This window comes from Carcharodon carcharias, chromosome 25, assembly GCF_017639515.1.
Source record: "Carcharodon carcharias isolate sCarCar2 chromosome 25, sCarCar2.pri, whole genome shotgun sequence".
NCBI classification, from domain to species: domain Eukaryota; kingdom Metazoa; phylum Chordata; class Chondrichthyes; order Lamniformes; family Lamnidae; genus Carcharodon; species Carcharodon carcharias.
Window position 1 is genome coordinate 33523362 of NC_054491.1, and position 12560 is coordinate 33535921.

General features: G+C 42.9%; 1 protein-coding gene across 3 annotated transcripts in view; it reads left to right on the forward strand.

Annotated features, from left to right (window-relative positions):
• Nucleotides 1–12560, forward strand: part of robo3 (roundabout, axon guidance receptor, homolog 3 (Drosophila)) — a 309406-nt gene that overhangs the window by 278396 nt on the left and 18450 nt on the right. For all 3 annotated transcript variants that reach the window (XM_041174412.1, XM_041174414.1, XM_041174415.1), the window contains 2 exons: nucleotides 3761–3961; nucleotides 9469–9626. In XM_041174412.1, the coding sequence (XP_041030346.1) occupies nucleotides 3761–3961; nucleotides 9469–9626 (359 nt within the window). The remainder of the gene's footprint in view (nucleotides 1–3760; nucleotides 3962–9468; nucleotides 9627–12560) is intronic.

Genomic DNA, 12560 nt, shown 5'->3' on the forward strand with positions numbered 1-12560 from the left:
GTGAGTCAGGACATACATAATTGAAAAGTTGGCACTGAAGACATATTTGTGGACAATCGGGGAATTCAACCTAACAACGAGGACTGGTGTAATTACGAACAAAGGTTACACTTGGCTGAAAGAGAATAAAGTAGGAGATGAGGATAAAGTAAATGTTTTCCTTACCATGATGGAGCCAGATGCTTTTGAGGTTGTTTTACCCAATTTTGCCCATGAGACCCTAGATCAATGGAATATGCAGAAATTAATGATATTCTGGACTCATATTATGGCACAACTAAGAATGAGGTTGCACTGAGAGTTGCATTCCATTAAAGGAAATAGTTGCCAAATGAGACTGTTGCAGACTACATTCTCGAACTAAAGAAACTCTCTCATCACTGTGGGTATAGCACAAACTTAGAAATTGACCTTGGAGCCACAATAAAACCCAGGCCAAGCTTTTTAGCAAGGCAATAAACTGACGGGGAAGGAGGCTATTTAAAAGCCCCCATTTCCGGTCAATCACACTAATGAAATAAGAATATGTAATTTCATTTTAAATTACTGAGGGTGCATAAGCTCCAATTCCTAAAACTCATCCAAATGACATAAGTATCAAAGTTTTTGTCTATGTGGAACGCTATGGGTCACATAAGTTATGTTGATTTTGCCGAGCGAAAGATACTACCACCTTGGTGACTGATTTACAACCAACTATTTAGAAGTCCCCATTTCCAGTCAAATGCCTGTTGGAGAGTCGATCATATCCAGCTGGCCCACGGGAGTAGAGGAAACTGGAATGCTCCAGGTTGCAGTCATGCACCAGGTTGAGGTCGTGGTAGACCTAAAGCTAGTTCAGCAATCTGAAAGTCCTCGATTGCACGTGTGGTAGATATGGAAACAGAAGTTGATGTTATCGAGCATAAAGACAATGAGTTGGACTCAGTCGGAGAGCAAGAAAACAGCACACAGAAGATGAGAGTGATGAGACTGAAGATGTAATTCCAGCGCCCACGATAAAAATGAAAGTTAGAGATTCACAACTTACTTTCACCACTGGTACAGCTGCAGCAGTGTCAGTTATCTTGGAAGGAGAGTACAAGAATCCTTAAGTCATATACCCTTAAGTACAACTAGTGTGAAACTGACTGATTATTCCAATAACGTATTAGGTGAAATTAGTGTTAGAGTGGAATACAGTGATATATCCTATTAGTGGAGGTCTTGTGGTGCAGTGGTCATGTCCCCACCTCTAGGTTCAAGTCCCACTTCAGGACTTGATGGCCACAGAAGGCAGGTTCATAATGTGGCCAAACATGTTGACTATCAGCTGTAAATCCTTCCAGCATGCCTGATGACAGGCTGTAAGAGTGGGGGAATTTCCTGGTCAGCAATATTGCAGAAGACAACGGCAAATCACTGCAGTACTTTGTCAAGCATAATCATGGACCAATCCAATGGGAGCCCATAGTCACCAATGCCCTCACAGGGTATTGTACCTGAAGGAGGAGGAGGATCTAGCCTGGAGAAATGTCTGCCAGAGAAATTAGTGAAGAAACTCGCAAGGACGTGGTGCTCAGTAAAATGCTCAATTATGTAATGAATGGCTGCCTGAAAGAGTGCACTGATGAGTAATTGCAGGAGTGTTTCGCCATTGAAATGAACTGTGTAGATCAAGGCTGTCTCCTAAGGGGATTATGAGTCATTATTCTGCCAAGGATCAGACATTGTTAGAGGAACTTCACCAAGAGCACACAGGGATAGTCTATATGAAAGCAGTAGCAAGAAGCTATTTTTGGTGTGCATAGGTAGATAAAGATATTGAAGAGTTGGTGAAAAGTTGTGAAGTGTGTCTCAGAATGAGAAATGATCCAAGCAAGTTTTCTTTCATTCCATGGTAAGACACAAGAAATCCATGGGAATGAGTACAGAATCAGAATCACACAGTGCAGACGGCCCATCGAGTCTGCACCGACACATGAAAAACACCTGACCTACTTACCTAATCCCATTTACCAGCACTTGGCCCATAGCCTTGAATGTTATGATGTACCAAGTGCTCATCCAGATACTTTTTAAAAGATGTGAGGCAACCCGCCTCCACCACCCTCCCAGGCAGTGCATTCCAGACCGTCACCACCCTCTGGGTAAAAAAGTTTTTCCTCACATTCCCCCTAAACCTCCTGCCTCTACATTTTGATTTTTTTGAAGCGGAAGGGAAAGAGTACCTTGTTTTGGTTGATAACTATAGCAAGTAGATAAATGTTGAGTCTATACCCAATAGCACAAGTGCCAAAACTATTTGAGATTTTGAGAAGTTGGTTTGCAGTTTATGGGTTGCCAGAGGTATTGTTGTCAGATAATGGTCCACAGTTTATGCCAGAAGAGTTTGAAATATTTATGAGTAAGATGGAGTCAAACACATTCTAATAGCACCAGAAGACACATCATTGAACAGTGCTGGAGAAAAAAATGTACAGATAGTGAAGAGGTCTTTGCAGAAGTATTTGGTAGTAGCTGGGCTGTAATTTCCATGTATCCTTTTGACACAGGCTAGACAATTTTCTGCCCTCTTACAGAATAACCTTACAATCTACAACAGGTTGCTCACCTTACAAATTAGTGTTTAAACATGTTCCTAGGACAAGGTTTAGTTTGCTTCAGCCTGCCATCAATAGCAAAGTAGGAGAAAAGCAAGACAAGGTGAAGATGAGTCATGACATACAAGATATGAAACTTAGAGTTCAGTGCTGGCCAGAAAGTCATTGTGAAAATCTACCATGGTGATTGGAGTTGTTGTAAAGATGCTAGGTGGATTCACATATCTAGTGAAGTTTTGAGAGACACTCCATCAGTGTCATGTAGATCATTTGCTTGAAAGAGAAAATCTGACAAAGGGAGAGCATGAGAAACCTCCTATATTCCAAATTCCTCCTGTAGCCTAACTGAAAGTCAGAAGAAAGTGAAAATTAAAAAAAATTGAAAGTTTACCACAATTACAGACTCCACCTGTATAGCAAAGTGATTCAAGGTGTTTGATGAAGATAAATCAATCAATATCACAGTCCCAACCATTAAGTGAAGTTGGTAGTCAAAGTCAAAGGTTTGACGCAGTCAGAGATGTTGAGAGAACAGAGTCAACCAGTGAAATGAGATACCCAGACGGAAAGAGAAAGAAGCCAGAGAGAATAATTGAAGGTGTATAGAAAGAAGAAGAAAATGGTTGTCCTTTTCATTACTAATTGTCAAATTATATTTTTGTTAAACATGTACTAATGTTAAGGAAAAATATTATTTTTACTTGTTAATTACTCTGGCAATATCAATATCTGGTTGTGATTGCAGTAAAAACAAATATGCAACCCAATCTGTTAAATTTTCAGATATTGTTGATGTTGGGTTAGTTATATTGTATTCATGGAACTTATCTACATGTAATATTTTACATTTAAGCTTTAAATGTTTTTTTTTAAGTGGGGAGAGAATGTAGGATATTTCAAAATCTGAGCACTTTGTTATATTGCCCCCAGTGCTGCCCTCTCTGTTGGGGAGATGTAAATAAAGTTAGTTTAATAATGGCTGCCTGCAGCTGAACTTGTGTTAGTCTTACTGATTTCAATACACAACAGTGTCGACACATGCACACTCTCCAAAAAGAGTCACCGGTTAGGGATCAGGAATCCTGCTTGATTTATCGCCCCTCTCTCTAGCCCAGGGGTGCTATAAGGACGCTGACTTAGCCACTTTTTTTTACTTACTCTATCTCTGCCTTGGACAGACCTGCCACCACCACCTGAACCTCCCCCAGCTGATGGAATTGTGGAGACACCTTACCTGCAGCCCACTGGATTGGAGAGCAGCCTGACCTCGCTGGACCATGACGGCAGTGCTTCATCCATAGAAAGGAGGCAGTCAGCCGATCAGCGAACAGAGAGTGCGCATTCTCACAACAGAGCAGCTTCATCGCGACACAAAAATGGTGAGAGGAATAAGCAGTTAGGACAGTGGAGGAGGTCAATTTGACTTGAAGAATAACAGAGCCGAATTCTGGCATGTAGTTATTTCAATTCAGTCAGGCTCTCTAGAAATTAAGCTTACTTCTCTTCAAAAATCAGACAGGCAGAGACCAAATGGTCCAACTAGCTTGTCCTATATGGCTGTGATGCCTCTCTAACCCATAGATCGCATGTAATCTCTTGGGAAATCTTGATCAAAATTTCCATTAGGATGGAAAAAAAATCCAGAAAATTCCTCTCTGATCTCTCTAGGTGATTGAACCTAGTCCAGGAGACCACAATGACCATGACCTGTCCCTTGTGCTGTGCAATCTCCATCCCAGACAGGAACTAGTCCAATTCTCTGCTTTAAGCATAGTTTGGATGGTCACTGTTAAATAGTCTTCTTCCTTGGTAAACCCATATCCCTGTGATGCCAATTCATCTGAGCAACACAAGCGATTTCTCACCAGCTACCCATTCCATCCAAAGTTGTTCTCTTTTTCATTTAAACAGCTCCACTATAGCTCAGCTCATAAAGACGCTTCCTGGAAAGCCAGATTTGATCCATGATTTGCATTGGATCTGCAGCAGGTGCTCAAATTGGCCTCAGCACCCCTTGACTCAGAAGGGAAACATTCATCCAGATGCCTCCATTCCTGATTGCTTATCAATGATCCTGGTAGATCATTGGAAGACCTAGAATGAGCATCTTGCCAGACATCTGGTGAGGATAGGACCAGGCTCAGTAGTGACACTGTAACTCCCAATCCAGCTTGTTGATACTGACTTAAAGAATAGCCACGTAGATTAGGCACCTGAGGGTGGTCATTACCTGTAATACCATACCCCAGCAATTAGCAGCTCCAGGAGCACACCGCAGGAACAAGAGTGTTTGGCTCTATATTCAACAGTGTGCGTGCACATCAGGAAAACAAGTCCCTCTGCCACTGTTTAGGACCATTTTCCATTCCTGGCACATGTGTTTTTTGTAACTGGAACAACAAAAGACACGTTTTCTTTTTAAAATGATCGCTTGTAATTGCAGAAATACTTCTGATCCCTTCTGACATGTGGGTGTCCATGTCTGAGGAGAGAGCTGCTAGTTCCCGTGGGTTGTATTTACTGGTCTGAGGTGGGTAGTCACTTGCTGCATTATTAGAAGTGAAAATGTTTCCCTACTAGGTCAGCTGTAGCTCAGTAGTAGTTCTTGTAGATCTGAGTCTGAAGGTTGTGGGTTCATGCCTCACTTCAGAGACTTGAGCACAAAACCTACTGAGAGAGTGCTGCACTGTTGGAGGTGCCGGCTTTCAGATGAGACTGAAGCCCCATCTGTCCTTTGTAAAAGAACCAATGGCACTAGTCCAAAGGACAGCAGCAATGTTTTCTCAGTAGCTTAGCCAAAATTTATCCTTCAGCCATACCCAAAATAACACTGGTGATTATCTCATTGCTGTTTGTGGAACCTTAGTTTCCTACATTACCACACTGGCTTCACTCCATTGGCTGTAATCTGTTTTGAGATGTCCTAAGGTTCTGAAAGGTCGGTATAATTGCTTGTATTTCTTTTTATTTAATATTCCTTGGTGATCCACTGAAATGGAGCACCCAATGTTGGCTATTGCGCATAGTTAAACCTGAAAAGCATGTATCAAGTCCATTCTTTCTACAAACCCTATGCAATCTAACCTTTCATGAGCTCTTCATGCAGCCCCTTGAGGGAACTTGCTAAATAAATACTGTACGATCCCTGGTGATAAGCGAGGCAAAACTTTATTAACCCATCACCCCTACTCAATCTAGCCCACTGCTCTCCACAGGCAGCATTCCAACCCCCCCACCCCACCACAACCTCAGTAGTTGACCACCATCATGTTTGTGGAATGTTTTGATACCCCAAATGATACCAGGCTTAGAGGGTTAAACTATTGAGCATATGGGCAGGGTATTCCAGCCCTGCCCACCGCCTGGATCATCCAGTCCCACCAAAAGTCTATGGACTTTTGGCTGGGCAGCCAAATCTCCCACGGCAGCTCCCACCGTGACGGGACTGGAAAATCCAGGCCTAAGTTGCATCAACTTGGCTTATGTTTCCCTGAGACTAGATGGTTGAGGGATGGTCTGATTGAAGTGGTCAATGTGATTCATATGCATCAAAGAGTAGATGCAGGGAAACCATTTCCTCTGTTGGTAGAACCTGAGACTAGATGGTTGAGGGATGGTCTGATTGAAGTGGTCAATGTGATTAATATGCATCAAAGAGTAGATGCAGGGAAACCATTTCCTCTGTTGGTAGAACCAAGAGCTTAAACTTATAGCTTAATGCTAGGCCACTTAGGAGGGAAACCAGGGAGCACCCTTTCATGCAACAGGTGATTGAAATCTGCAATTCTTTCCAGGAAAAGATGTGGATGTTGGATTAATTGGGGCTTTTAAGATCAAAATTGATGGATTTTCCTTAAATGATGTCAAGTGATATGGAACTAAGGAGGGTAAGTTGAGGTACAGAGCATCCATGATCTAGTTGAGCGGCAGAGGGGCTCATTAGCCCACTCCTGTTTATCTGTTCCCATATAGTAACCCACTAAACTCTGGCTGTGATGGCCTTTGATGCTGAAGTTCAGTTTATTCCCACACTATTGAGGCTCATCCTAACCATTTGTCCCCACCCTCCAGCAGCACTGGCCTCTTTTGGAGTTGCTTAAACCTATCATGCTGTTTCGGAGATGCCTGCCCCTTTAAATTTATTTATGGTGGAAGAAAATCAATTGTTATAAAATTGCACAATTCATAACCTTTTATCCTAGATGGGAGAATAAATCATAATCAAAATGGCAACAAAATTCTTTTAACAAGGTTGAGGTCCAATTAGTTCCTTTCCAACAATTTCTCAATACTTGGCACAGTGGGTCTGAGGTGCTTATAGCAGATTGATTGGGTCAACATTAAACTTCAACAGAAACCTTAAATTAGCTGCTATATGAAAAGTGCAGTAACTGTGGTGTGACATTCCATCAGAGCAGGAGTTAATTGATTGCATTAATTCTAACCCTGCGCTGATGTTTGTTCAAGTGCTTTATGTATATTAAAATTCTGCCGAATTATTAAGAGCGCTGAGACAGCAAGGCAATGGGATGTTAAGCTCAGGCAAATCTAGTATTCAAATGCTCACTTTATTAATGAAACAGAGAAAAACAGACACAGCGAGTGTTCTGAATTCCATTTCATTGTTACAGGGTGCATCAATTATTTGTTCTTTCCATCTGTGCCACTGACAGGATCTGCACTGTTCCACTCTCCAGGCAGTTCTCTGACATTCCCGTGCACTGCACCCTCTCCTCCAATGGAAAAGTTTTAAGTAATAAGTGCTGACAGTAGCATAATGGATGGAGTTTTTGAATCTGACAGTGTGGGAGATCTTACTAACATCAGTGGGGATGTAGTCAGTAATACTGTGCTGGACAGGAGAGTTAACAAGCTCAATGTTGTTAGTGAGCTGGTCTGTCAGTAAGTAATGCATTGTAGTGGCTGGGTGGAGTTACTGAGCCCCCGGGGGCAGAACTTTATGGCCCCATCGCAGCAGGTTGGGGCCGTAAAATGCAGCAAGCCGTTCAAATGTCCATTGACTTCGGCAAATTCCACCCTGAGTTTGAGGGACGTGGACTGACATCAGGAGAGATGCAGTCCATAATGGAGGGTGCTGATTGAGAAGAGTTACTGAGCTGACAGTGTGACAGAGCTGGATTACCATCAGTAGAAATACAGAGAGTGGCACATGGTGCAGGGACGTGTTACCGTTCCCCACAGTGTGAGGGAACCCTGCAGTGCTTTAGTCTTTTTAGCTCCAAGCGGGAGCTCCTTTTATCTCAATCCCTGTCCCCCTCACTCAGGCGTCATGATGGTGTTATTTTCCAGTAAGAGGCCAGAATGGCATCCCAACATGCTTCTGCCAATGTGAAACGATGAAGCTGTCACCACATTGTCACAAGGTGACAAAGGACTCCTCCTCCTTTGCACCAGTCGGCTTGGTGGGCTGGGACCTTTAAGTACCAAATTAGATAGTCGTCCTTTTCTTCCCCTCCTGCAGCATCTGCTCCGGTGCAGCCCCAGTAAACCTGCTGTTGAATGGTTAAGGAGCCTGCATTATCCAGGAATTTTCAGGCACAAAATTTACATTAGTCTCAGCAGATAACCTTGAGTGGACATTAGATTAGGCAGCCCACTGTTCAGGGCAAAATCCTGGTGAATGAATGGAAGATTGATTGGAGTGCATAAAGTATCCAAATTTCACACATTGAAAATAAGTGGCCGTGCAAGTGAGGTCACAGAAATCACACAACATGTTGTTTATTCTCTATTTCTATATAGGGTTTCCACATTATATTTACTTAACAGACAGGAAAAGATCATTTATCAAGCGACTCTGCCTTTTTCAGAGAGCAGCCACACCTACCAACCATCTCACTTAGAGTCATCAATCCCACACTTGGAGCATGCAGCCACATTAGATGGGAGTACATGCCAGAGATTTGACACCACAGTGTTGTACCTCTGACCTGTGTTTTTTTCACAATTGCAACTATTCATTCACCCTCAATGCCTTCGCTTGCTGGGACCTTGGGGGCAGACTTTCAACTTGCTGTCCTGGTATATAACTGGTGTTATGTGTCAGCTGCACATGAAAGGAACCACCTGGCTTTCAGATCCCTAATGGAAACTGGACAGATTCTAGAGCAGGTGCCAACCCACAATGGCAGTTTTATGTCCATGCAACAAGCTGAAACTGTACCTCTTGGTGCCAGTCTATGAACAATGCTCCTTGGCTCGACCAAACCACGTCATCCTTCTAATGGTAGTATTATCACCTTATATTAGCTGAAGAGCAATTTCAATTTGCTGAGGGCATGAAAGATCCCATGACATCGTTTGAAGATCAAGAAATTAATCTGGTGTCCTCCTTCAACCATCACTACCAACTATGAATTAAGTGGTCATTCAATTCATTAGCTGTTTGTGGGAGCTTTGCACCAATTAGTTGCTGAATTTGTATATATAACAAAGTGACCATACATGCATTTACTTGATTGTGAGACAGGGGTAACATTGGCAAAGCACTAACTCCTAAGGAAACCAAGAACCAACCACATAATCTATATATACGGCTGACTATGTGAGGTTGTCAGGTTCATTTTCTGGAGGATGTTCACAAAATTATTTTGTTCATAAAACAAGCTTTCATAGCCATTTTTTTCTGATGTTAGTAACGCACAAATAGATGCTTTTAACCTCCGATTCACATCTTACCACAGTGGGGGATTTGAACTCATGACCTCAGCATTGTTAAACCAGTGTTATGATCATGAAATGCTGTAGGGCCTTTATTGGCTGTGAAGTGTTTTGAAATGTGAAAGGTTCCATACAAGTGAAAGTGCTTTCTAATCGTTTTCGGCAGATGGATTAACTCTTCAGTTTTCTTTACTTGCTCTTCCAGAAGATGACTTGATACCATACAGTAAACCCACCTTCCTGCAACGGGGTCAAATGTCAAGTAATTGCTCCACGACAGGAAGTTCATCATCCAGAGGTTCAACAGGGTCACGGGGTCATGTAGCAGGGCGGAGCAGAGGAGTTGGAGCAGACCGTAGTGAGGTAAGAGGTAGTACGAGCATCTGAGGCCTGAGGTACTGTAACACACACACACACACACACAGATCTGTTCCTGAAAAGCATTATTGGACCTATTAAGTTTACTGAAGAGATCTGTCTGCCCCTTCCCCAGTTTATTTGCATTTCTCTCTCCCCTTTGAGATTGCCATCATTTCACACCCCACATCCAAGGGCAGGAATGTAATTGACTTTCTGGCATTTAACTAGTCACCGAAAAGTGTGCAACAGGAGTCTCACCTAACTGGCACACAGTGCCATTGGTGTGGGCAAGACTGGCCACATGGTAGTTTGCAGAATCAGCAGTTTACTGACCAGTAGTGCACTGTGTCCAACAAACGCCTCTCAGAACATCTCCACCAGTTTTAGCCTCAGTTCATGTAAACAGCAAAGTCTGTGCTAAGAATGAAACATAGGGTTATTCTCTTCAACACCATGGCTCCTGAGGTAGAGGACACCAAAATTCCACAGGACTATATCAGTTTCCCTGTGTAACTCTGGTGGAAAGCCTAGTGACACAGCTATTGTCAGAATTATATAGAATTTACACTAAAGAAACCAGTCATTCAGGTGATTCAACCTGACTGGTCCGTGACTGTGTTTATGCAGCCTTCTCCCAACTCTCAATCAGCATAACCTTGTATTCTTTTTTACCCTCTGTGTTTTTCTTGCTACTCCTTTAAAAACATCTATACAATTCACCTCAGCTACTCCCTGTGACGCAAGATGCACATTCTTGCTAATTTCTGGGTAAAGACATCTATCCTGAATTCCCCACTGTATTTCTTAAAGACTACTTTATATTTAGATAAGAATTCCTATGGAATTCCAGGGCAGTATATCCTATATATCCACATATACCTTCAGCAGTGACGATACTTCAAAAGTGACTCATTACCTGTAACATGCTTTGGAATGTCCTATGGATGTGAAAGGTGCAATATAAATGCAAGTTTTTCTTTAACTTTACTGGGCCGCCCTTTCAGCTGAGAGAACTTGGTCCATCATTTGAAACAAATACGTATTTCCCTAGATGAAAGGGGCAGAAAGATTGTCCAACCACATGTTGCAAAATAACATAAGTTTAAAGAAGGTGAATTATAAGTTTGATTCCTTCTTAAGATGAGGCAGTGTTTTGTGCTAATTGAGATGAGGGATAGTAGTGATTAAAATTGCTATCCAAAGGTTAGCATCAAACGCTCCCAGCTCAAATAAAGCACAACCAAATGCAGAGGAAAGCTTGCTTCTACTGGGTGTACTGCATGTACCAGGTTCTATATTGGTGTAGGTATGAGTATAGCATATACTGATTCTGGTAGTATGTTGGTACAGGTACTGTACTTATTACCTGATCACATACCATTGCAGGATCAGCACTATTATGAACAGCAGCTTGAACCAAGACAGAACTGGGTTCAACATCTATTTCTGTACAGAACTGGGTCAGTTCAGTGACACCTGTACCTGTACAGGACTAGGTCAATACAGCAATACCTGGGTTTATTTACTACCTGGGTTGGTACAGCGATAACTGGATCTCTATAGGACTGGGTCATTTCAGCAATTCCTGTATCTGTGCAGATTGGGTCAGTACAGTAACATTATATCTGTGCAGATTGTTTTTTCAATTCATTCGTGGGACCTGGGCATCACTGGCTAGGCCAGCATATATTGCCCATCCCTATTTGCCCTTAAGAATAGTGAGCTGCATCTTTGAACTGCTGCAGTACATATGGACGTGGACTGCTTCAGTACTTGAGGAGTCGTGAATGGTGCTGAACGTTGTGCAATCATCAGCGAACCTCTCCATTTCTGACCTTAGGGTGGAAGGAATGTCATTGATGAAGTAATTGAAGATGGTTGAGCCTAGGGCACCACCCTGAGGAACTCCTGCAGTGATGTCTTGGTATTGAGAAGATTGACCTCCAACAACCACAACCATCTTCCTTTGTGCTAGGCATGACTCCAACCAGCGGAGAATTTTCCACCTGATTCCCATTGACTCCAGTTTTGCTAGGGCTCCCTGATGCCACACTTCATCAAACACTGCCTTGAAGTCAAGGGCAGTCACTCTCACCTCATCTCTGGAGTTCAGCTCTTTCATCCATGTTTGAACCAAGGCTGTAATGAAGTCAGGAGCTGAGTGGCCCTCGTGGAACCCAAACTGAGCATCAGTGGGCAGGTTATTGCTAAACAAGTGCCACTTGATAGCACTGTTGATGACCTCTTCCATTACTTTACTGATGATTGAGAGTAGACTGGTGGGGTGATAATTGGCCGGGTTATATTTGTCCACATAGCTGGGTAGATTGCCAGTGTTGTAGCTGTACCGGAACAGTTTGGCTAGGGACGCAACAAGCTCTGGAGCGCAAGTCTTCAGTACTATTGCTGGAATGTTATCAGGGCCATAGCCTTTGCAGTATCCAGTGCCTTCAGTCGTTTCTTGATATCACATTGTGTGAATCAAATTTGCTGAAGGCTGGCATCTGAGATGCTGGAGACCTCTGGAGTAGGCTGAGATGGATCATCCACTTGGCACTTCTGGCTGAAGATTGTTGCGAATGCTTCAACCTTATCTGTTGCACTAATGTGCTGGGCTCCCCCATCATTGAGGATGGAATATTTCTGGAGCCTCCTCCTCCAGTGAGTTGTTCAATTTCCACCATCATTCACGACTGAATGTGACAGGACTGCAGAACTTAGACGTTATCTGTTGGTTGTGGATTTGCTTAGCTCCATCTATCACTTGCTGCTTATGCTGTTTAGCACACAAGTTGTAGCTTCAGCAGGTTGATACCTCATTTTTAGGTACGCTTGGTGTTGCTGCTGGTATGCCCCCCTGCACTCTTCATTAAACCAGGGTTGATCCCCTGGCTTCATGGTGACAGTAGAGTGGGGAATATGCCGGACCGTGAGTTT